At 42.8% G+C, this 26,621-nt stretch overlaps 1 protein-coding gene across 3 annotated transcripts in view; it reads right to left on the bottom strand.

The window, feature by feature from the left end:
• The window catches only part of SPATA13 (spermatogenesis associated 13), a 48,317-nt gene extending 28,846 nt beyond the window's left edge, over nt 1-19,471 (bottom strand). Inside the window, exons 1-3 of one of the 3 annotated variants that reach the window (XM_086739511.1) lie at nt 17,793-19,471; nt 4,666-5,028; nt 1,362-1,515 (exon numbers count right to left, since the gene is read on the bottom strand). In XM_086739511.1, the coding sequence (XP_086595637.1) occupies nt 1,362-1,515; nt 4,666-5,028; nt 17,793-19,430 (2,155 nt within the window). In that variant the 5' untranslated portion in view covers nt 19,431-19,471. Of the gene's footprint in view, nt 1-1,361; nt 1,516-4,665; nt 5,029-7,258; nt 7,389-17,792 lie in introns of those variants that run through there. The other 2 variants (XM_086739513.1, XM_086739512.1) reach the window with 2 other exon arrangements.
• Between the last annotated feature and the right edge of the window lie 7,150 nt (nt 19,472-26,621).

Below are 26,621 nucleotides of genomic sequence, written 5' to 3'. Positions count from 1 at the left end.
TTCTGCTGGAGCTACTTAATAGATCTTTGCAACCAGTCTCAAACTGCGAAGTCCATGATAATCCCCACTTGCCTTCAGCGCTTTGATTTCAGAAGCGTTTCCTGCTCAACTGCTATGCTTATTGTAATGAGTCATAAAAGTCACATCTAGCATAATCAATATTGCTTTGGCTTCATAGTCTTGAAAAGTGGCAGAAACCTTGCTTTGTGTCTGTTCATCATCCTGTTGCTTATGTTCAGGAGATCAGTTATTCGAAAGCTAAATACCTGGAAAGATACTACTCTCAGGCTAGGTAACTAATATTATTTCACATGGTTTCCAAACAGGAAATGGAAAGGATAACTAAAAATAAAAAGGAACCCCTACTCTGTGATGCATAGAGCCTCTTTTTGCAAAACTAGCTCACGGCAAACCTGCTATTCTGTGACTGGTCCTTCTAGAATCAGGAACTGAGATACATGATCTCAGCAAGTGTTGCACAATTAGATGTCGAATTTACCTCGATGTCTAATCTGGATCATTAAGTATATTGAGACACATACAGCAAGGATACACTCCGGACGTGGGTTTTAAAGTAGTTCTCAAGATTTTGCTACAATATAAATTGAAAGGAGAGTACTAATATGGGATATATCACGTATCTCATTGCTATAGTTAGAGCTCCTAGAGAGCACCTTCTGAAGAAAACTGTCATGCTCTACTGAAGACTGGAAAATGCAGTTTTAGATGTTATTTTTATAAATTAATTTGTAGTTGAGGGATTTTTTGAGCAAAATTTGGATTCTTAGCTTAGAATCATAAAAGGCAAGTACTGACTTGTAAACATATGTATAATTTTAATAAAGAAACATCAAAAATGCTATTTGTCCCAGAACTCTGGCTGGGATACACTCACCACTGAGTAAGCAACTGCAACTGCATACAGTTCTCTGAAACAAGCTGCTTAGTTATTTAAGGCTTGCCTATCTAGGTAGTTAAGCTGAATGCATGGCAAACAGAAAACTAAAAATAGATGTGTGGTGTGGCTGTGGTTCAGATATGAACTCCAGCATATTAGACCTTACTTCCCTCATATTTTATTAGTATCTTCAAGCAAGTATGTGAATAGAGAGCAGATAAGACAGGAGTGTAACTGGTACAGAAGAATAACCATAGCAATGTCAAACAGTACATGCAAAAAACAAGTTTAACGTGTACACAGCAGGAAAAGTTACTAATGCGAGAGTCATAAAACAAAGCAACTTAACTGGGTACTACCTTGTCATTGAGTTGGTTTGCACCCTTTTGTGTTCCGCACTATAATCTACTTCCTGACCAAGCTGGGGTATGAAGCTAAGATCCAGAAAGTTAAAAAGACTTGCCCATCTCACCATTAGATGTTCTCATCTGCCGCCTTCGTCCAACGCGGTCCAGGCCGATGGGGGTACTTTGTGAAAAGGTGAGCGGCCGGAACCTGGCTGAAACAGCTTTGTAAGGGGGGACCTGGTGCGCTGGAACAGGTGGCCGTGTTACAGGCTACAGAGAAAACAGGAAAATCCAGTATTAGTAAAGCCACCAGCAAGTCCTACTGAGCAAAACTCAGGTATGAAGTAAGGTTTCTTCAGATAGTCCGGCTAATTACAGGGGCAGTAAAATTGCCACCTTTGAAGTGACATTGCATAAACACCGCATACCATACCCACCAGCATTGCAGAAAGTATTTTATTATGTTACACTTCTCTGTTAGATTAAAAACTCCTTAGCCTTCTGTTCAGATCAGACATGCTCTATAATTTTCATCTTGCAACACCCCATGCCCAAACGCTCTGGGAGCTAACCGCTTTGAGAACAGCCTGCGCAATGCCGGCTGGCGCTGTAAACACGCATCTGAAGAGACACCCAAAGTGAAAGAATGACCAGAAATGCTAGGCCTGGAAGTTCCCTTCATTTCCTGAGATGCTTGCTTTCTTCAAATAAATGTATTGCTTTTAAGTAAAATAAACATAATTTACAAGACGAAAGCAATTGTCTAAATGATCCTCTGCTCTAAAGATCCCAGGAGTCTCATTAAAAAGAGCTAATATTAACTTTACTTGTAACTTTATCTAGAAGCCATTTTCCTTCATTAAATCATTCATTTGCTTCATGACAATTAGAGAACCTACCCCTGTTTTATTTGCAAATTGAGTCTAATTTTATGTCATCCCTGAACAACTCCGCATTAACCAGGCTGAATGACCTTGCATGAGCATTCAACATTAACCAGCCAGACCTCAGCATATCAACTTCAGAGGAACTCCAGAGAAACTCATCTTTACAGCTTCTCTTATCTTTCAGTTGTTACTGTTCATAGGCCCCTGTGTCAAGTAATCTGAAAGATCAGGGTTGTTTTTTTATGATCTCTTGACACTCTATTATGAGACCAATGATTTTGTATTGTTTGAAAACATTTTCTCAAACCTAAGCCATCAGAACAAAACAAAACACAACAAAGAAGGAATTAGCATTGTACTCTTCAAATATTCTTGTGGGGCTTCAAAGCTTTTAAGAAAAAAAAATCAGCAAGGTGAAGATCAGTCTTTGAGAGCCCCACATAAAATACTTCTAGCACATGTATTCCTGCTTCATTAGCCCTTTTTTACATTCCAGCTACAAATTTAGTTTCTAATATGTGTGCCAAAAACCTCTGTGTGTATTGAATATAATTTAACTACAACCTCATCTTTAAACCTCATTTCTTCAGTGTTTTAGTAATATACCAGGATCCTATAACTGAGTAACACCACAAAGAGCAAGTCTGGTATATCGCATCAAATAGCTAATAGAAGTGATGGCAATTACTATATGCAAACAACTGGCTGGTTAAGAAACAAAGCTATTTATTTATTTATGGGCAACTAAAATTTTCCTGCAAGGCTTTGATCCAGAGCCCTTCCCTGGACAGACAAGGATGTGCTGTTACTCCACGGAAGGCCATCATTTGGGTTAGAAATGTGTCCCCATTGGGAATGCTCAATAGCTTTGGTCTTGACCACAGTGATCCAGCATTTAATCCCAGCCAGCCCTCGTGGCAGCATCGCAGCACAGAGTCAACTCAAATAGCTGCCTTGCTGCATGTTCCTTTGCTAATAAACTGATGCAAGCAGGGTTTGAAGAGAGATCAATTTGTTTTCACCAGCAAATGAAGGGCTTGGAGAGTGTTAAATCACTTCCATGGTAGAGCAAGGATTATCTGGGTTGCCAATACTTACTATGCCTTGAAATCCATCTATTATTCTTGACTAAGATGGCCTAGAATTTGTAACAGCAATTATCCTCTTTTTTATTTCCCTCCAAGCTAGTAATGATAAAATTGATTTTAAAATATCCCAGTTATATAGGGTTTGAAACTATGGCCTTTGACTGGGTAAAAGGTTCATTTGCTTCAGTTGGAGTTTTGCTTCAAGATGCATTTTTTCACCAGGGAATTATAAAGAAAAAATGTGCTATATACAATAATAATGCTCACGTTAAAAATCACTGTTCACAGGAGACTGAAAATCCTACCATTGTTTCAGCATTTGATTTCAGTTGAGGGGGAGGGCCATACCCATGAACGATACTGCAACTTCCCAGTAGGAGATAAGTAGCATGAAAAGGATTAAGAAGATTCAAATTCCATTAATAACCACTGGAATCACTTTTTTTTTTGAGGATGTAAATACTATTACTTTTTTTCTGTTGCTTCATCAGCTTGACAATTGCTTTAGGTAGGAATGTGCCAGCTTTTCTGGAATGTGGAAAACACCTGATGAGTGCAGTATTACAGAAGCCCGTGAGCCAGAAGCTCTGTAACCAACTACAAGACGCGGCCACCACTACCATCAGAACAGTAAGTTCCTCTATATATTGTACCCACTCTCAACTACCTCCAGGACAAAAGGAGCTATTTTTATCTTTCAGAAGTTTTTTATTTCTCAGTCTCTTACCTAAGCCAACAGAGATGGCAAATACATATGTAGGTACTGCTCAAGTACTAACTCAACCACTCGCTATTTTTTTTACAGGCTCCCTGTGTCCCACCAGGGCAATTTAGCAGTGCATAAGCAGGGTAAGGTTTTTTTCATGTTCACAGTTTTCTTTCATTCTTCCTTTATTTCATTAATTCCTTAATTTATTACTAAGTTTCTAAAGCTACTTCCTTATTAGTCTAAGTATCGTTGCTATGCCAATATCAACATTTTGAACGCCACAGCTAATGCTGCAGGCTTTGAACAGGCCTGCTTTTGGAGAATTCTAAATGATCAATAAATAATGGGTTACTGACATATTTATTGTTTGTACTCCTCTGTTCCTCAGGCCCTACACCCTGTAAGGTGATTAAACACACAACTGTATTACACACTAATCAGCTCTTATACACCCATATGAGACATAACAGCCATTCCAAGAAAGAAATAAGGTTAATTTACAATATGAACAAGATTATCCCAAAGTCAGAGTCAGTTTTATTCCATGCTGTTTTGTTTTTTAACAACAAGACAAAGTAATTAGTGACCAGGAAAACAGAATTGTCAGTACATAATGTCAGCTTGACAAAAGGGAAGGAAGAGAAGGAAGCATCCATTCTATTTTCTAAGCTGAAGATAGAGACAAGGAAGTTAAAGGGTCTTTTGCAGTTTGCAGAGAGCACATCTCTTATCTTACTTGTGTCAGCAGACCTTCTATCTCTTCTGCTGGACCGCTTCCATAGAAATTGACCCCACCTATTACAGAGATGGGTCTTCTTTTTCGCCCTCTGCAGTAGCCTACTGTATTGCTTTGGATCACAGACCGGACGGAAGCCAGTCCTGGCTGATTTTCTCCATCCGTGCAGTCTGTCTTCTGAGACTCCACCGCAACTGCATCTTCTGGTATAGAGAAACTTCTGATTGACATTTGGCCATAGTCTGAGAGAGGTCTGGGACGAGATCTTTTTCCAGAGCCCCATCTCCTGGGTGTGACCTTTTGTGCGTCTGTCTTTTCTTCATCCTGGGATGGGGATCTCTTCCAGTGGTCATCAGAAACAACCTTTTTAAATGTGAACAAGTCAAATAAGGCACAGAATTTTCTAAAACTTAATAACTTGTGAGTTTTTCATATGACAGAGCAACTTAATATTGCTAAAAATAAAGCATTACCATAAAATACAATAAATGCAATTGACAGCTCAGGAAGAGAGTAACTTTGCACAAAAAAGACATAATGATGCTTGTGCTGAGTAAGGTTAACATTCAACCACCAGCACCTTTTAGGCAAACATGACTAATAACACTGAAAACTCCCCTATTACCTCAGCATTACAGACAGGCCCTATCATACACACTGAATTTACTGAATAATGAAAGGCAGCTCTGGCACTCACAGGATTTGTTCCTGTGCACAAATAGGATGCTACATATAACTTTGGTAAAAATAATACAATAAGCACACTGTGTTTCTGGACTTTCTACCAAGGCCTGTAGTGACAGGCCAAGAGGCAATGGTTTCAAACTGTAAGAGGGTAATTTAGGTTAGATAGAAGGTAAGAAATTCTTTACTCTGAGGGTGGTGAGACACTGGAACAGGTTGCCCAGAGAAGTTGTGGATGGCCCATCCCTTCAAGGCCAGGTTGGATGGAGCTTTGAGCGACCTGGTCTAGTGGAAGGTGTCCCTGCCCATGGCAGGGGGGTTGGAACTAGACGATCTTCAAGGTCCCTTCCCACTCAAACCATGCTATGATTCTATGTTATTCCTCTGCTTTACCTCTATTCACTGATGAAAATAAACAGGAAGGCTGCAGTTTGACTGCTTGCCAATCCCAGGTAACTGTAAGCCGATACCAAAACGGGCAGTCGCACCCCCGCCTACCACTCCCTCCCACACTCTCTCTTGGGTCAGATCTGGAGATTGTGCAGCCCTGTATGAATCAGGTGAGTGAGCTCATCCAACTTGGAAGGAAAAAGCTGATTTTCTGTACGCTCACGGAGATTGTAGTCATACAGAGCAGGATCAGAGATACATTATAACACAAATTCAGGAAAAACTCCTGTTTGTAGAGAGGACGCTTGGAAAACAAGCATGTTGTTCCCATTTAACAGCACATCGGGCTCAGAGAAGTTAATGCCTACAGGTATCATAATTGCACTGGTACTGCAAGTTTGGAAATAAAATAACCTCAGCTGAAATACTTGTTAGAGGGAACATGTTTAAGGATTTCAATGCATTTGGAGCAATACTGCTGTAAACTTTTCTAGCAAAACCCCAGCAGTTTTTATTTTGAAGAAAAATACCGCATGTAAAAATTTGTATTCACTTTTCCCTCAAATTTCCAAATTCTCAGTGTTTCCTTGGCCTTTCCTGGCTCCTCTATAAAGAACAGAAAAGAAACAGAAAGAAGAAGATGGGTGTTTCTGGGCTGGGTGGCAGCTTGTGTGAACACCTGATGGCGTGAATGGCAAGTGAAGAACTTGCTGAGCAAGTGAACCCTGCTTCAAGTTCTCATACAAATGATGAACTAATTCTGACCTTCTTTTTAATAAAAAAAATCAGCCTACTTCTTTACTAGTATATCTTTAGACTAAGATAATTTCTGACAATGTTCAAAGCTAGTAAGTATTCCAAAAAAAAAGAGAGGCATCATTTTACCTGCCTCTGGCTACATTTAGTTCATCTGCTTCAGATCAAATTAAGGTATTTCAGGTACTGTATATTCAAAGCAAACATGCAGCCTAGTATAAGCCTTTTACAATGATGCCTGTGAAAAAGGACTTATTTTCTATCACCTTCTTCTCTACCTACCATTTTCAACCAGGCCGGTACAACTCCGATCAGCCTTTTTTAGAAGGCTACCTGATAAAGTGGGTAGGTTTCACTTTTTATTTGAAAGACAGCTTAAGACAAATTTAACTGTGTGAAATCACTTCAGCTAGTAGGCAGAACTATTAAACAGTCAGGATTTTAACATGATAACTGCAATTAAGTTATGAAAAATGATCAATGTCATACATTGCTCTACATGCAATTACTTCACTCGCAGCATGAAATTTATTCTAAATAGAGCACTTGCATAAATTCTGATTTCTATGGCATCACACCTGTCACTCAAGCATGCTTCTGTTTCTCTGCAGATTTTAGCTTAGGACCAGTTTTAATAGTAAAAGTGATTCAGTAGAGAGTGACCCCCTGGCTGGAGCACCGACACAGCTTCAGCAGAGCTGTCCCTTAAATCAGTCCCTCCAGGGCCAGAGCAAGAAAATCACAGGTTAAATAAGGTTCTTACCTCAGAATCAGACACAGGTAAAGGGTCTCCACATATACAGTGACTGAGAAAGGAGCTCATAAGAGTCATTTTATGTTTTTGTTTTGCAAAGCCTTGTTCGTAAGAGCTACTAATGTGAGCACACTCTCTGCATAACCAGTCAGGCGAAGTTCATCCCATGATCCTGTACTTTCAGACTGAGGGAAGGACACGTCACATGTCATCTCCTAATCTGCGTTTTACACCCTTATCTTGAGCAATAGCATTTGCAAAGAGAGGACTGCCCTCCTTCTGCAGCACTCCACGTACAGTAGTGATCCAAACGACAGGAAGATTAATCTCTGCCGTGCAATAAAAAATGCTGAAGGATGTGTATTTTTAGGCTTAGCTCCATAAACTGCATGGAAGAATACGAATAAAACACAAAACGTAATCCTCTCACAGTAAAAATCAGAGGAAACTAGACTGATAACCTCACATTCCTCTAAGTGACCTCCTCAAGCAGGACCTGATCAAGTGACCACTTGCTAGTAGGAATAAAATACCCAGCACACAACTCATAGGCTCCAGTATTGCAGTCACTTAAGTGTAAGTGTGATTCTTGGCATCAATGAAAAAATTCTGAGGAAACAGTTTTGTTCCTCTTGTCATCGGCTTTCTACTGGTGCAGCACCACTGCCCTCAAATGACCTTCTCTTGACTAATCCCATATAAGTGAAACCAGGTTTATGTTCTACAATTATTATGGGTAACATCTATAGACACGAGTAGAGATATACACCACACTTCATACAGGATGAAAATCAAAATGTCTTTTACTGACTCACATATTATAAGTGTTAGTCAAAATTTTCAAGGAATTTCAAGATTTCTGAGAAACAAAAAGTCTAAGCTGAATCCACATTGGATTTTCTGAAATTCACACCTGCTAGCAATCAAGATTATTCATCTTGTCTTTTAGGCTGCATCCCCAGTTAGGTTTCTTCTGAAATTGCAAACACAAACAGCTCTACTTATTTATACTGATGCAAATGAATTCATTTTATCTGGACAGATGAATTCCTATGATAGCATATTAGCTAAATTGTTGCATTTCAATTGTTTTTGGTTTTCCTGACAGCAGTGTATCTATCTACAAATAAAATCATTTAAAAAGAACATTTACTTTGATCCAGGCTACACCTTTATTTGCTATTGTTCCCATGTAACATGTCAATCTTAGGGTGGGCTTCAGCTCCAGATTCCCACATCTAAATTTTTATATCTACAATGGAGGTGTCTGTATGTTAGCTAGACATTAAAGCTGTCATCGTAGCCTGTAGAAATCTCGGGTGAAATTTTGTTGCTTGTGCATAGGCACTCACCAGGGCCATTTCAAACGTCCTAAGGGATCTAAATTATCTCCATGCACCATGCAAGTATGACACAGGACCTACAGGAGACCTGTGCCATCCAGAAGCAGCCCCTGGAGATGAGGGGGAACCAGTCAGGGCATCTCTAGCAGCGCTCGGTGCTTATGTTCAGGCTATCGAGTTGAGCCCCCAAACAAGAGTGTCAGTCAAGCCTACAGAGCACTACAGGCAGGAACCAGGTGCCAAACCTGATTGCAGGTAGATGTAGTTGGCACTACAACCATGTTCTCCAACGCTGTGGGGAAACCTTCTTGGTCCCCATCTCCTGCTCCAGCAAGGTGCAGCTTCCCCACAAGGTGCTTTACAGCTGTGCGCTGCTGTCTTGGATACCTGCACCTCATCAACCTTGACAGCTATTTTTAGGTAACTCAGCTCGGCTCTAGGTGCCACTTTCAGGTGTGCTGTTGAGAGTGTGCTCCCCAGAGCCCCCTGACCGCACCAACCAGGCTACGGAGGGAGCTTTCCCAGGCTGCTCTCAGGTAAACAACTACACCGCGCAGGACCCTCTCCTTGCCTGGGCCCAGACTGATTTCCCAATCCAGGTACAGCAATTTCAAGGACTTGATCATGATCTCACTCAACTCGAGCTGGCACTGGTACAACCCTGTTGCACTGAATGGCACATGACTGCTGCTGGCGTTCCCTGTTACTTATTAATACCAATGTAAGCAACATCAGCATCACGATTTTAACCACTGAAATCTTAGACTTTAGAGCCAGATGAGAGCCAGGTTCTAGAACTATTACTCAGAATACAATATATATTTGATAAATTCAGCACCCAAAATTGTCTTCAGAGGCAGTGCTCCACGATGAGCTTCAGACCATAAGATCTGATCTGTACAGTACTGATGAAGTGTTGCTTATATGGATGCAACTTTTATCAGTGAAATGGCAAAAAACTGCCAGTACCTGAAATTGCACGGCAGAACGTTTGCTGGCACAGTTACACCAACCCTGGTGTTGCCAATGCGACAATTCCTTTGAATCTGAAAAAAACTGGTGATTTTTTGTTAATGTGTTCACGCCAATAAGCTCCCTAATGAAAACAAAATCATCATTGTATAAACATGTTGATGCTTCTGTACATTGCTGAGGCTCCCCACTCACTAATCTGCAGATCAACTCCTACCATTACCTATTTGGATCTTTTAAATTTTATTTTTATGTTCTAAATGTACTGATATAATTAATGCTCCATAACATACACATATAGACAAGCATAGCGGTATAAGGGGACACTTAAGTCTCCTGAAAGTTTTTTTCTCTGGGAAGTCACAGGTAGGTGCCTCTTGGACAAGGACCCCCAGCCTTGCTGGTCTCCAGGAGAAAGAGCATCCTGGCCCCCTTCTGACTTTTTTTTTCTTTTTTCCCTTAGCTCCACAATAAGTTGCAATGCTTCTTGTTTCGGTAACTCTGTATTTTTGAGATGCCTGGCTGAAGTGCAGCCTTGCTAACTGCAGCTGCCTTTTTCTAATCCAGAGAAAGGAGATAATCAAAATCTAGTAATGTCTTTACAAGAAATGCATATTAATTTCCAAATGCAATTTAGGAAAAGGTGTGATAAACGAAACAGATGATAATTCTGGCTGAGAATAAGTTACAAAGAAAATCTGAGTAGGCCGAGAAGTTTCAGAACACAATTACTACATATTCTCAGTGAAAACTTGTGACGGAAAATCAGTTGTGTTCTTTTGTAAATGAAAAGGCTTAAAAGCCTCACAGTGTTTGTGCCATGCCATGTAGGGATCTCTGTATCTTGATCACGAGTACATTTAGGGGTCTATATAAAAATGTACAAACTTCTTATGCTACCAATGACAGCTATATGCCAGTATTATAATTGGCGACTATTAAATAGCTGACATTTCTGTATAACACAGTAACTGTTAAATGATAGGAACTCAGTAGTAATATTAGAATTGATTTTTCAGTTCATAGAAGCCACGAAAACTGTAAAGAACTGAGTGGTCATGACCTAGTGGCCATAAATTATTTTATCACCTTCACTTAACAGACTAAAAGTCCGGACAACATGTCTCCTCTCAGGTACATGATAAAAAGCAACCTTTGCACTTTTTCTTGTTGCTAAATAGCAGTGGGGGAGCATTAGCTGAAGTTCATTTATCATCGCTACTAACTGAGGTCAAAAGTTTGTTTTATGTTTCATGGAGATGATCAATATTTTTATTTGCACACTGTTGTGACAGACACAGAGATTATGAGACTCCGGATACAATACAGCCTCCCAGAGAAAATATATTTATTGCTTTCTTTCCAGATTTTATAAAAAGATCTTAAAGTGTTATGAGACCCCAGTGATTCCCTGTTAATTGATTTCCAACAGGGATACCATCACTGCAATAGTTACCATGGAAATTATTACTTTTACTGTAGAAGAATGCACCCATTCTGTCAGTGTTAGCATCTTCTATCGCAAACTAACTAGAATTATTAAATCAGTCCACTTCACTTATAAGTGAAGAAAATTTCCATCTATTCCTTTCTAAATAAATGCAAATTGCACTACATTTTTTCTTTACATCCCTCTGCCTCCTCTGCCACTAGCGTCTTTTCAATTAGCCTTTGAGAAGACCCCAAATAAATGCATTGGTTATCTATCTCTAGAATACACTATGCATTTTAATAAAGTAAAAGTGCATTACTGTGCCTTGTAATATAGTAAAATCAATTGTCATAAGCAACAATAGAAATATTAAAAAAATATAATTCAACTCTTGGGATTTGTTGACACCAAAGAAATTGTAGTGCTTTAGCTAACAAATACACATAAAACTGCATTAAAAGTTCAGGCTATAGAGATACAATCCCAACCAAAATTTAGCCTTATACTTTTAAGACATTTTTAATGCAGATTTGCTTCATTTAACATGATCCTTAAAAGCCTGCTTATCGTAATCAACAAGCATAATGCTTTCCCTCTCAGCAACATGCCTTACCAAGATCAGCAAGTTCACCTTCATAATATCCACATTTCACAGATAAGGAGCAGATATATAGCAGTTAAGTCATGTAAGTCACAAAGGAGGAACAGGGCTGAACTGGAAATGACAAGCGGATCTCCTGACTCTCAAATCTGTTCTTCCTTTGTCCTCTCTTCTAACTCATTTCCAAAACCAAATTGGCTAACATATTTCCGACTGGCATAGGGGAGTTCACAGAAATAATCTCATCAGTCATATAAAAATGCAAGTGTGCTAAAACCAGAAAACTGTTTCCACTAGCTTTCTGGTGATTGATACTTGGGGATGGCTGGGTGATGCCCTAACGCTGCCCCTTCTTTACTTCGGTATCTCAACTGGAACAGCAAGTACGTAGTGTATAGTAAAGGAGTATTCATGTCCTCCGCCTCTTTTTAGAAGATGTATAGGCATTAATAACACTGAAATAAATCCCTACGTAATTTCTAAACTGACTCAGAACACCCCAGATCAAGTAACAGGTCTAAAAAAAAAACCCCGTTTTTGTTTTATTTCGTCCAATAAGCAACTTTTTCCAGGCTGTCTTTGTAATATCTGCTGGCAAACCTCAAAAGCCAGATGGTAACTACAGGTTGAAAGTGGAACTTCATGCCAACAAAGCAAAACATAACATAAAAAGCCGTAGGCCTTTGTGTCCCTTCAGTGTCTCTCTAGGCAGAGGTCCTCTGCTTCCCCTCTCTCTCCACCCTTCCCTGGCAGAGCTTCATCCTCCCTGGCCAAGCCCAAGCCCAGCCACACACAGGTCCCAGCAGCAATCACAAACTCCAGCTTGTGTGGGGTGGAGTGGCCTTGGACAACTCTACGTCTGCAAACTATTACTTCCTAAAGCGTGGAGTAGGGGTGAGGCTGCTGTGGTTGAGCTCGGAGTAGGAAAGAGTGGAGGCTGCCGTGCTCGGTCTCCTCCAGCACTCTGCTCCAGCCTGCCACAGCATCCCACTCAGCATGCCAGTGCCACAAGCAGCACAGCAGTCTTCGGATGCCAGAAAGGGGAAACGCAGGCGGCTCAGAGGAAACTCTGCAGCTGCCTGTGCTCAATTTGGACATCGCAACCTCCTAGCGTCAAGATGGATTTTCAGTGCTGACAACTCAACACCATGCTCGATGTAAAAAGCAAATGACATGGCCAGAAGTGCCATTTCACTCTCTGGGTTACTGTTACTCCTGGTCTCAGGGTGAGCAGCACCTGGGTATTACTGAGGTGAGCTACAGCAGACTCAAATATCAGACACTCTGGAAAGGCAGAGCAGCAGACATGCAATATGGAAAGGGAGCACCTTGCCCCAGCCTAACTCCAGTGGAGTTTGTTTGAACTCCCCCTCTCAGCATCCACAGATCCTTTCACAGGGATGTCAGTAACTCCCATTATTGTCAGACCTCTAGCAGTTTTCAGGAATGGCCAATTTTATTCAGCACTGCAGTTACTCAGTCTAAAATTTAACTTGATCTGGAATTCAGATTACTGTCACCACTGCCTTGTTTTTTCTTCTTCCTACTAGAGGATACAGCAACAAATGATTACAGGCTGTACTGAACAGCTCTGCTGCAGTGAGCTGGAAGAGTTTTTGCTGCAACGGAAAGATACACGTGTCCTTTGAGGGCTCCCTTCTCCATCATTTCACTGATGGGTTCTGCAGTTTGGGTTTGTAGCAGTGCACAGTGGTTTCTGGTTTAGCTCTGGGCAAGCGCTCTTGGAAGTTGCTTTTTGAGCAACTGTGAAGGGTGGGGACATTGTGTGAATGCATCCTGGCTCGCGCAGAGCAGCTCAGAGAGTTTAGTGTAAATCCAGTGTCACTCAGTCTAACTGAAACCTGTTTGCAGTCAGAGATGCTGTTGAGAGCCTGTTACAGTGCTCTGCTGCTCTGTCCCCAGGCCCTGTGGCCAGCAGAACCAGAATGCCACTGGGGTCTGGGTCCTCACTCCAAATTACAAGCCACATAGGAGCTTAAAAGGTTCCCACCTGTATTTACTTTACCTAATCATCCTCCACAGTTTAGCACCTTTTTAGTTATACATATTAAGCTGATTAAGCCACGCTCTAAATTGCATGTGGATGAACTAGAGGTGAATACATCCAAAAAGAAGAGTTCAGAGAGCTGAAATCAGCTAATCAGCAGGTGTGGTCATGCCCAGCCCCACAGCACTAAAGACCTTGCGGTAGGTAGGAAGGATGCCCGTCCTTAGCTCCTGGCTGCTGCATGCTCCTTCTGGGTATCAAACCTAACCACATTCAGCCACCACCCTTTGGTCCTTCACTGTGAGGATACATTTTGAAGCAAGAAATCAGGAGGATGAACAGTGAGGACAGAACTGAATCCTCTCTGTATTCCCACCCGTATAGCTCTTCTTCCTCTTCTCGTCCGTAAGCTGTCCCCCAAGTTAAGCCATTTGCGCTCAATATTCAGAGCCCAGAAACCTGTACTAGAAGGACTAGCTCAAAGCTCAACTCTACCAATAACTGAGCGCTGGGGGACTACACGATGTGGTTTAGTTGGGACCGCTGACTTGCATGGCACGAACATAAACGAGTCAACAGACAGGTCTTAGAGCATTAAAAATACAGTCTGCAAACAAAATGTGACTCAACCCTAATTACAGCAGAGTTACCTCTTCACTGTAATTTATCATTCACTTATAGTTACACAGATAAGGTATTCAAGTAATAAAAAGTCTGGTGTGCTGTGGAGCCAGATGCCAGCAAAGCAACTTAAACAGCAGGTGCTTTAAGAGCTTGTGAAACACTAGGTGAAACGTCAAATAACTTGATTTGTCTTTTTGTAACAAATTCAGAACAGTGTTTCATCTAGGCAGCCTTAGTTGCTGACACTTGCCAGTCCAAAGCAAAGGGGTTAGGTTTTTATTATTTACAGTGACATGGGACTCTTCTTCAGGAAAGCAGAGACTATGCAAAACAGTTTGAATACAAACTTGTACCTAATCATCTCCTGATGCTACTTAAAGGTAACATTGAATATAAGTGAGAGTGGCATAAAGCAGTGACTGGGGAAGCACAGACAAGCTTTGGTGACTCATGCCTCTGGAGCTCAAGAAGTGAATCCAGGCTGCACTTAATTAGCTCTTCCCTGGGAAGCAACCTCTGGCAGGACCAGCAACCGAGAAGGCCAAACACCTCCCCTGCTCCAGTCCAAACCTTGCATTTTGGTGAAACCAACAAAGTGACAGAAGTGACAGCATCTCGAGACTAAATCACATAGGAAAAAAAAAAAAAACAAACAAACAAAAAACCCAAAGCATTGATTCAGGTAAATGGATAGACGCCCTTGTGTGAATACTGCAAAATCAGCTTTACGGTGTCAGGGAAACACATGGCAGAAACGTTTAGTTTCCACATTTGGGAAAATACAGAAGTGGACCAAGTTCTACATACTTCATTTGCCAGCTAATCTACTAGATGAGTGGGTAAGGGAATAAACTAGATTTGCTTCCAGCTACGGCAGCCAGTCGTGAAAGGAGAACACGTTTGAGCCTGATCACCTAGCACCCTGTAGGCTTTGTACTGAAATACGTCTCCAAGCCACAGAGATTTTAGTGGCTGTGCTGGAATACATACTGGCTTTTACATTAAATCCATGCAGAAAAGAAGATGTGTGAAACATGGAAACAGTGCAGATTTGTCCGTCAACACAGGGTATTTAAGGTTCAGACAAAATCTTAAAAATTTGGGATTTGCATGGTCCAGCATTACATCTCAGATGGTTGTTGAGAATAAACCAAGTACTTGACTGTCACAGGAACAACTTACTGGGTGGGTACAGTTCTGCCACGCGGAGGTGTAAGGTAGAGTTAAAATTGAATTGTAGTCAAAAGTTCAAACCCCAATGACCTCATTGTGTGCGTATGCGGCATTCATAAAAGTGCCTGCAGGCTGAATAAACTCCAATTAAAAAATAACCTGGCATAAGTATCCTTGGTACCAAGCTACCTCCACGCTGAGGGAAGTATGCTGTAAAGGAGGAGGAAACGAACAACGAAACTCTCCAAAGAAATGGCTGGGAGAAACCACACCACTCTCCCTGTTTTGTAGTCACTCTGAGTGCCACAGCTTTAGGGTTGTGTATGGGATGAGGAGCAGGCGTGGAAAAAAGAGAAGACAGAGTTTACACCTCTTGCATAGTAAGACAGAAGTAAACACTGTCCTGCACAGCTCCTGCTTCCAATCCACAGCTACCACCTCCAAAAACTTTGCTTTTTTGGATCAGATGAGAGGTCTGGATGCAGCTGCACCATTTGGGTGGCCACAGTTGTTTTGCCATACACAGCAGGCTCTAGGCAGCACCCACAGCAGAATGAGGGGGCTATAGTTCCTCGCTGCTGCCCCAGCAGCCAAGGAGTCCATTCCCTGGACACCGTTTCCTTCATCTCCTGCAGGGCTCCATCCCACACCAGCCCCCTGCCCATGGCACAAACCCAGAGCTGCCACCAGTGCACACTCCATATTTTAGACAACTGAAGCCAGCACTGAAAGGCACTCACAACTAACCTAAAATATGTTATAATACAAAGAGGAAGTTTAAATTTAATGCTAGATAATAACAGAATGTGGTGTTAAAACTAAAACTGCAGTAACTTTTATCCACTCAACGTACACATTCATTTAAAAACTGCACCGGTTTGTCAGAAGCCAAGGGGAGGGAGAAGTTGAATTTCTCTTGGGTCGTGATCACAGATCACCACTAGATGGTAGATGAGTAGCATTAATTCTACTTCCATTTTATTCCCGAGAAATACAAGTCATGACTCCACACTAGGGCTCTCGCCTCTTTTGGCAATGTGAAAGCATCTCCTTGCATATGCTCTTAAGGGGGAGCTTTGGAAAAGATCGATTGCTGTGACAATTCTGTGGCTCCAGAAGAGGAATAACCTCTGACACCCAGCATTTATACACATTGGGTTTATTTTTCCAATCTTGCCACAGCTGCAAGCACTACAGTAAACAAACTTGCTTTTCTCCAGCAGAAGGACAATACTGATAAGCTCTGTAGCCATTTACAGTTAATTTGCAAAAACCATACCAGGCTTTTAAAAGACATTTTAAGATTTTACAGCATGAAAGGCTGAAGTCTGTGCAGCTGCAACAACTGTGTTTGTCTATCTCATACCTAAGGTATAAGATACTTTTAGTCAAACTGAGGTGGCTTAAAAGGTATGTCGGCTTTATTTTGTAAATGGTTTCCATATTCATACAGATCCAGAGCGATTTTTGCCCCGGTGTATTTTTCCCAGTGAGTAGCAAACCTTTGTCTGCTGCCTCACCCTGAGTAGCTCAAAACCGTATCACTGGCTGAGGTGAGCCACACCATTTCAAACAGGTGCAGGATACGTATGACAGCTCTTCACCAACACTGCCAAATCATTGTAACGGCTCCAGTGCCAAATCACACAGTGCTTTAGGTGAGGGCACAGGGCTACAACGTGAACTTACTTCAGAGGTGCTGCAGCACATCTGCCCATCTACTGGGAATATGTGAAATCACGCATGAGGTGCAGTGAAACGCTGGCACCTTCACCAAAACATTCGTAGCAACACCCTCAGCCCAGCATGTAAATTACTGCTGTTTGAAATCTGCAGGCAAATAAATACCAAAATAGTTTACCCTCAGCATGGCCATTGTTGCACAGTGAAAATACCGGATACAACTGAATGTTTAAACCTCTATCTTTCAACACTACACTGCTCTACAAGTACTACCACATTCTGCAAGGCTTCCACAGGCAGTGTTTTACACTGAATCTACACTACTTTAAAATGTACAAACTGTTTAGAGATTTTTCACCTTGGAAGGAAACGCAGCCAGACTCTGCTTAGGCTGGTAAAATCCGACAAGACCACATGACAAGGTGGTGTATCTGCAGGGTGCAATAAGCTGCCCTTGAAAATGTACATGAATAGCTTTGCTGCCAAAACTTCGATATTAATGCACAAAGAAAAAATAATTTGATGTTAGCATCCAAAGAGAATATATGAAAAGAAATAATTGCTGTCAACATATTTTAGCAATAACAAGCTGCAATAGCTATTAGTATTCGGGTTATTTTGCATTGTTTGCATTGTTTTGCATTAATAAAGAAAAAAACCTGATAGATACATATACAGCTTCTACAGGATTTTGCTTTCTTTCTTACCTCTTCCTTTTTCTCTTCAGCACCAGAGCCTAAATTGAGGCTCAGCTGAGAGTGGCTGCTTATGCCACTGTCTTCATTTCCATCATCATAGTACACAGTTTGCACCGAGTCCTGGAAGCAAACAGGATTCCTGCCCAGCTTCAGCCCTGGTACCTCGACTCTCTCCTCGCTCTCCGATGAGCTCAGTGACAGTGTGCTGTGATGGTCTGAGCACTGGAAATTCATATTGCACTTGACCTTCTCTGCAGTGGGACTCAGAGGCTTTGGAGTAGTCGGCCTGACCGGAATGTGAGGGTTTTCAGCTTCATATGTAAGCTGCTGGGTACCTTTTGGTTCATCAGAGTCCGAATAAAACACTTCATTGGGAAACGGACTAATGTCGTTTAGCGTGGGTGATAAGCTATCAGAGTCTGGGATACCTGATGACGTCCTGAGGCTTTTGTCTTCAGCAACAGCTACATTCATTACAGCCTCTTTATCCTGAGCAATTGTGGGGCTTTGCAGACAAGGTGTTCCCGGCAAGGAAGAGTCTGGACTAGATATCGGGGAGGTGCATCTCTTTCTGTCATGATCCGTGCTGCTGGAAACTCTGCGGGAGTAGTCATCGTGCAGTCTGCTGTTTGACCTCATTCTCTGAGTCTGCTCACTGGGAGAAGGAGCAGCGCTCTTAGCACCATGCTTCTTCCATGCAACATCTGTAACGTTACTGACAAGTTTCAAAACTCGGTCAAAATCCTTTGCCCTGATAGGGCTCTTCCATCGCTTGGATCTCCTTTCGGAGTTCCCACTGGTTTTGTCTGAGTCAGCAGAAGTAACACTCACAGTCCTCGCTGGCATCTGCTTTTCATTTGCAGCCTTGAGGTCAGTCAGGTTTGAGGTGGACTTCCGTTTGAATGAGCTTTTTTTCAGAAAGTTCAAATTATCCGAACTTTTGCTTCTCCGATAAATGATCCTGTTGTTTTCTGAGTCTTTCACCAAAATTTCACAGATCTTTGGCTCTGCAATGGCAGGTGATGTTGGCCTAGTACAGTTGTGATGACTCTGAACTTTATCTGCATCTAGCAAGTTTATGCGGCCAGCACCATATGCCCGCCTGATGCTGCGTGAGCGATGGGTATTCCTCAGGAAAGACTCATCACTCTCGTCCGCATCGGAGCAGTCAGAAGCTAAACCATCCACTGCATTCTGGAAATCATGCAGAGGCCCTGAATAGGAATACCTGTTAGTCTGAACCCTCACCACAGCCCCGTTGGAACCATGTTTGCCTATGCCATTCTCATTTAAGATGTCTGAGCATTCTTTTGTTTGAATTCCTTGGAGAACTGAAGACTTCAACTTCTTGAAAGATTCAATTTTTCTGATGGAAGACAAAGCATTCCATGTGGATGAGCCGCCCATCAAAACCAGAGAACGAGGCCTGTCGGAGCTGGAATTAGCCCGTTTCCGAGGCGTGGTGAAAAAGCGCATCATTTTGGAAGGGCTGAGCTTATCCTCTTGAATTTCCTCCTCATGATTGTTGCTGGTGCTGTATCCCCCATTGTGACTGACACAGGTAGTCTGGTTTTGGGGCTCTTTATTATCCATAACTATACAAGTAACGGCAGTGCCATTTCCATAACCATTCGGAAACGTTGTCATGCTCTCGATGCTGTACGCACGGAGATGGAGGCTGGGGTAGTTCAAAGTGACACTGCTGTCTCCACCAGCTGACCTTGATGCCTCTCCTTCATCTGCTGCACCTGCGTTCGTCTTGCTTTCATATCCACCCGGTGAGCTCAGCTCCTCAGGCTGCACTGCCTGCATCAGGAAAACAAAAGCAACCATTAGAGGAAATTTCCTTACAAAGTCCTCAACTAAAAGTTTGAGCCCCAGTGCAGGAAACAAAGGCATGCACAAAATGAATGAGTTCTTCTTTACCAAACAAAGGTGTGTTGCAGTGGCTGAGGACAAGACATTCATAACTCCCTCGAAGTATAACTGCATTCATTAGCAATTTAAGAGACTACAGTAATTTCAATATGTACTTGTTTCTCTAATGCTTAATAAGCTAATAGATTCAGTATGACTACCACACCTACAACACTAAATATAATCCACATACACACTTGGAGAAACTCCGAGCAACAGGAATCCAGTCTTCCTCCTCACAGAGCTCAGCACTGAGCCCCAAGACACACAAGAAGTTTTCATCCAGAAAACCGAGCACATCCATCAAGTGCCACCTAATCCTCAAACAGTAGGCAAAGAGGAGGAAAAATTGTTTATGTTTTCCTACACTTGCTGCTGCTGGAAGGCTGTATGACAGTTGGCTGTCTTGTCTGTCACCTAGCAGGTAAACCTAAGAGCTACATCAAGTGCACAGGAAAGTATTATTCCCCAGCCAAATAAAACAAGATTCAGGGGTACGTAAGGCCTGAAGCCAGCCTATGCTGTCGTGACAGCATGATGAAAACCTGAATTTGGAAGTGACCGGAGTCTCTGTGACTGGGACATGGTCTATGAAGGATCTCCCCTCGAGCTGAACATGGGAGATCCCGCAGCCCAAACCACACTGCCGTGCTTGGAGAAAGCTGTGCATGACCACCGGCCATGCCTCCCCTGCCCTGGCCGGGGGTCTCTGCCGGGCGGGCAGGTGCCTGCACCACCATACCACACAACGCCCAGAAACCACTGGGATGCCCCGTCCAAAGCTGGCACTATCTTAAAAACAAAGGCCACAGCACGGTTCTCTCTGCAAGGGACCGTGGGATCTTGACAAACCTGCCACTGCAAGAGGGGGCGGGATTCCCCCCCCTCTGAAACGAGGGGAGAAAACGTTCAGATGCGCTTGAGGGAGAGGGGGAGCCCCGGCCCCTCCTTTGTCTCCTTCCCACCCAAGTGGCCACGGGGGCTCGGAGGGTCAGCGGGGATGGGGGAGAGGCCTGGGCGAGGCGGAGGAGCCCCCGCAGCCTCCAGGAGAGGCAGAACGCTGCGGGGCCCGGCGAGCAGCGGCAGGTCCGGCGCCGGCAAATGCCAGCTGCCTGCTGAGACGCGGGAGTTCTGCTGCCGGTATCCACCGGCTTCGGGGCTGCTCCCTCCCGAGTGAGCTTTCAAAGGAGTTTCGCGAGCCTCTGCTTCTCTGGGGATAAAAGGATTTTCTTGTGTTTCAGCGAGGCGCCTGAAATCTCCCTGGACGCTGTTTTTAATCCCCCTCATTCACAGGGTCGCGGCGGGAGTCTGCCGGGCTGCACAGCCGAGCCGAGCGGGGCCGGGCCGAGCCGAACCGAGCCCAGCCGAGCCGAGCTGGGCCGGGTCGGGCCGAGCTGCCCCGGCACCCGTGGTCGGACAAAAGCCCGCTGCCCCTCGGCCGGCTATTCTGCTCTTGTACCGCTCGCAAACTTCCACGCGGAAAAAAAACCAAACCAAACCAAAACAAAATAACAACAAAAAAATTCCCATAACAGTGATGAGAACAAGACGCTGCTCTCGGCAGAGAAGTTCCCAGGGAAAGCGGTTCTGGGCAAAACTGCACCTGAGCGGGCAGGAAGGGAGCGGAAGAGAAGGAGAACGAATACAATGGAACGAAATTTTAAAAATCAGCTCGGAGCGCGGGGTCTGCGACAACTTTCCCCGCGATGCTGCCGGGGAGCAGCGCCCTTACCTGGGGGGGAGCCGGGGGACCCCGCCACCGCCGCAGCCCGTCCCCGCCGCCTGCTCCCGCATCGCTATGGCAGCGGCGACCGCGGCGGGGCGGGCGGGAGCGGGGGCGCGGCGGGGTGGGGCGGGGCGAGGCGAGAGCCCCGCTCCCGCTCCTCCGGCCGCCCCCGCCCCGAGCCTCGGTCCGCCCCCCGGGAAAAGTGGCCTCTGCTACGGTCTGGCTCGACGTGGCCCCCGCTGGGTCTCCAGCGGCTGCTGGTTGCCGTGCCGCGGCAGAAGGCTCCCGGCCGCAGGAGGATGGCCGGGTTTAGTACCTCCAAAATGCCAGGCGGGATGTCCCAGCCTCCCCTCACCACTCACTGGGCCTTTCTGGGTACCCGTGCTCTGCTCACCCTTGGTTTGTGTCACGGGCACAGGGCCTTGTCCAGGCCTCTGCTGTGTAGTACGGCCGATGGGCCAACACATTGAATGGTTTGGGTTGGAAGGGACCTTTAGAGGTCATCCCGTCCAACCCCCCTGCAAGGAATAGGGACATCTCCAACCAAATCACGTTGCTCAGAGCCCCCTCCAACCTGGCCTTGAATGTTTGTACCCGTTCTCACCCCTTCCCAAACACGAGTTTGTTCTCCCAGCTATTATCTGCAGGTTAAACAGTCCGGTTCCTTACACGGTGTAACTGACCCTCCCGGTGAGCCCAAAGTAATTGAAAAAAGCCTTAGGTCATCTGTCACTCATTTTCACCCCAGCGAAGTATATTTAGTAGCTAGTTGCGTATTTTACAACAAAACAATCTGTAACATAGAAATATATTTTCATTTAGTACTAAAATTGGACCAGGGTCCCATTGTGTTTGTGGTGCCAAACACAAGTTTCTTACTGGAGAACAAATCAGCCTGTTTTCCTAGGCATGGTTTCCTTTATTAAGCTTAGACATAAATGCTGGAAAAGTTATTGCCATCACAAACTCCTTCAGATACTCATGCTTGGTTCCCAGGCTCTTTTTCAGTCCCAAATCTGGACTTTTTGGTTTGCCACTGTTCCTCAGGGTTAACAGCAAGAACATTTTATGCACAATCTGAAAAGTGTTTGTATACTACAAGGAAAATTTAGTGAGACAATATCTCACAGCCCCATGCCATGACTCCTGACAAAGACCCATAACAGCTAGTAGTCCTTGCTCAAATGGTTTATTATCTACAAATCTTTCTACACTTGGACTGGATCTGTCGACATAAATAAAACTGTTTTAATATAGCTCAGGTAAGAGGCAAAATTTAATGAATAAATGGAACGACACAGAGTGCACAGCAGAGCGGACACCATAAAGAAGCAACAAAGGCCATCAGCCCCACTGTCTCTCCTCTGAGACCGGTGTGACTGTACACACTGTAATTACTTCTCTGGAGAGCGGTGTGGATGTACTCTCAAAGGCAAGGTGTAGTTAGGGGATGAGGCAAACAAATGTGTTTAAGGGATGTAGGTCAACTGAGGTAGCAAATAACTCTGGGAGTGACCACAGGGTTCTTCGGCAGCAGCAGCAGGCACAGCCTGCCACCAGCCCAGATCTTGCTGGCCTCAGCTTTGTGGTACGCCCCATGGAAGGAGTGAGTTTTGAAGAACGACCCAAATGAGGGGGTAAAGTGGTTGCTTTATAGTATTGGGCATGGGGAGCAAAGGGGAAATGGAGATTAGGGCTGGAAACACTGACACAGTACGGAAGGGGGTCTGTATAAACCATCACTGGTGATCGGTGTTACCTTGGGACTACCTGGGGAAGTTCTCAAGTCAGTGCAGACAAGAATTATCTGCTTCAGACCATGGGAAAAGGAAGTCTCTGAAGGAGAACTCAGTGAAGGCACGGAAATGGCCAAGAGAATGACTTTAGCAGCACCGTTAAGGGAAATATTATTTAATCTATGTGAGACAAGAAGTGTATCACAAGTTAACTTTAAAAACACTTTCAGCAGGTCTTGTACACTTAGCTCACAGCCTCCCTGGCATCTCCAGAGGTCTGTGCTGGTTGCTTAAAAACTTCTAACAGAGTTATTCAAATCTGAGTTTCAAGGGATTTATGTTCCTATGTTCCTACGTGTTCCTTTCCCAGCTATATCCATCACATTCATTTTGAATATCCTTCTTTAATCCACAAGCCCCCTCAGAGAAGGGAACTTTTAATTCCTCTTGTGTCCTCTATCTCCCAGCTGGACAAAAAGACAAAGCAGAAAAAACAATTGAGCTGAATTGAGCCACTAATTTGGGTTTCTCCATTATCCAGCCAACAGTGTTTCTGAAACTTAAGAAGTTCTGATAACTTTGAGATCTGAACCTTTCTTTTAAATGTATTTGAAGCTCATCAGCAGGTTAAAAACTGCTTGGGGAGACAGAAATTACATCAGAAGGTATTGACAGAAACAATGTGCTCACAAGAACTTAATTTCCTTAGAAAGCCACACTAAAAATAATTAGGTAAGAATATAATTTTATGTCATATTTTCTAAATGTCATTACATTTAATAAAAGAAGTACGTAGAAAACTGATTTAGTCAATTAGACATTTATCACGTTTCTAAAAGTAAATACTACAGTTTTAATCTCCCAGACTTGTTTGTCATAGATTTGCTACTGGTAGTATGCTAAAACTCTGTTCTAACTCTTGCAGCTTCACTGAGTCACAGTCTGTCCTTCCACATCCGCGTACTATTTAGTGAGGCATAGATGCAGCACACTGAAGAGTGTGTCTGAGAACAGGATTAGCTTCCTGTACTGGAGACCAATAATTATTCAAATCTTTTCTTAATCAGAATTATTATTTTTTTAAAGGCTGGGAAGTGTATATAGTATTCGAATGCCTTCACACCAAGGTTTAGTAAAATGACACAAAGCAAAATGTGTCAACAGGGCTGCCATGAGAAAGAAGGCAAATCACTCTTCTGACTATAAACTTGAATGCTTTCCAGTTTTTCACAATATTTGAAGGAAAATAAGCCATAGCGTTTCATCAAAGTTACATACCAAAATTTCAGTAAACTAGTCCTTCATGTATAAAGGTTTCTTTACAATCCTAAAAAAAACCAAAATGTCATCCAAATTTCTGATTTTAAAAAGGTGCTTTTGAAGTGCAATTCCTGGCTGGTTTTCCAGCTCTTTTGTTTCTTGAGAGGATTAATATTATTTGCCGCTGAGAATCATTGAAAAGGTGTAAATAAGAACAAATCCATAGCACTTTCATAGGTATTTCTGAAAAATTGAGCTATATACTGTGTTATTTACAGGCTGATAGTTGATTCCAGATGAGTAACAAAGGCTGCAGTGACCTGAGAGGCAAAGCCAGCATTACATGTTATGGTTGACCAAGTACAGTAATTTATGAAGAGAAGAATTCCAAGAATAAATTCCAGATTGATATACACATGAGATTTTTAATCGTGATTTGACAATGGTCATCACACAGAAGCAAAAAATAAATGCTTGTTTTAGAAGCTCTAAGTCTGTAATTTAAAAGAGGTTTAATGCGCATGTGACAAGGAATGAGAAGGATTATTCCAAGTGTAATACAGGTGGGAAAGGATTACAAAAAATGTGACATGGGAGAAAGAATATTGAGTTTGAATGATGAAGGAACACCCCTCCCCCCAACTTTTAACAGGTAGTGATAGATCTCTTAGCTTTCTCAGAATAGCAAAAGGCACATTTACCTAATAAGAAAGTAATTAACTTAAATTTGAAAAGTCTAAATGAGAATGATTCCTTCTACTTAGTTTAGAAATCCTCTCTTCTACTCCCACAACTTTATTATTTCTTTCATGGATCTTTTAGAAATACTTTCTAAAAGTCTATTTTGAAGTAGTGGTTTTTTTTTTAAAGGTCGTCTTAAGAGAGAGTGCAAGAAAAGAACCAAACGGAATAATTTCAGAAAAACATAAAAGCATTTGCCCTACTTCAACAGTTATTGGGCAAGATGGCAAAGGAAGTGACTCCCTAAGACATACTCTAAATTAATGAGTGAGCGAATTTAATTTAAAGATGCAGGATTACTGGACTAAGAGATCCCTTTGCTTTAAATGACAATGTCTTTTCCAGGCTGCAGTACATAATGCTCCACTTCTGCAATTTACACCTTCCTTTTAAATCCCAGGCAAAGATTCTCCTGCAAGTAATTAACCTCCAAGGAATCTTTACACGTTGACAGGTCCCACAGGGAGAATTAAGCTGAGTCATATATCTACTAAGTTAAATGCAACTCCCCCACCAACTTCACTGGGAGCAGGATCAAGATCTCAGTTTGTTCAGTTTAGAAATAAGGGAATAGTATGTTTGTGTATATAAGCTCAAACTAACAGAGGCTGATAATTATTGTCATCTGTTTTATAAATAAGCTGTGTAAAATTAATGTAAAATTTTTCCATTTGTGTATATATGCAACTAAATTAGTAATAAAAAAAAATTGAAAGGGATTTTCCAAATTCAAGACCTTTGTCGTCTTGGCACTGAAAAAAATCCATTCCAAGAAATGAATCATGTTGCTAAGGAAAACACTCAAAGGACAGCTTGGGTTAAATTGCTGTATTAACTTCTTAATTTGCCCAGTGAAAGTCATCGTTGCCCCTGTGCAGGAAGCTGGTATGCTGCTTCCGAAAGGCCAGTTCCTGTTGTGTTTACTTTGCTGCTGATAAAGGCAATTACTGACCAAAGTAAAAAAAGTTTATCACAATTTGGTCTAAACCACAACACACAACAAACTGGTTTTCCTTCTAATCTTCTTTCAAATGTGCTTTGCCGAGGTTGTTCCGCTGAGCTTGCTCAGCTCTGTTAAACACAGAGACCTAATTTAAGGAGAACACAATAGCCCAATGGAGTGACGCCGTCAATGAAAAATGACCCTTGTGTACCGGGTTACCATTATCCCATCCCCGAGTTGCTCTTACTCACCCACCTACACTACTACAGCTGCGTGCAACTTAATGATGGCTTCAGCCTTTCAGGCTGCTAGAATGCTATTTATAACCCCACGGGGTCCGACTGCAATGCTATTCTTTCTCCCCATCTTCAAGAGGCATTATTCAGACAGCATGACATGAAGAGATGGCTGGTACTACAGAAGAGCAGTTTCCAATAAACAGATCATTGTGTTGAAACATAAAGAAGAGTTCCCATTACCAATTAGGAAGGCTAAATTCCACCTTTACTTTGTGT

This window comes from Chlamydotis macqueenii, chromosome 1, assembly GCF_036417535.1.
Source record: "Chlamydotis macqueenii isolate bChlMac1 chromosome 1, bChlMac1.mat, whole genome shotgun sequence".
NCBI lineage: Eukaryota > Metazoa > Chordata > Aves > Otidiformes > Otididae > Chlamydotis > Chlamydotis macqueenii.
This window is presented reverse-complemented; position numbering and strand designations above follow the sequence as displayed.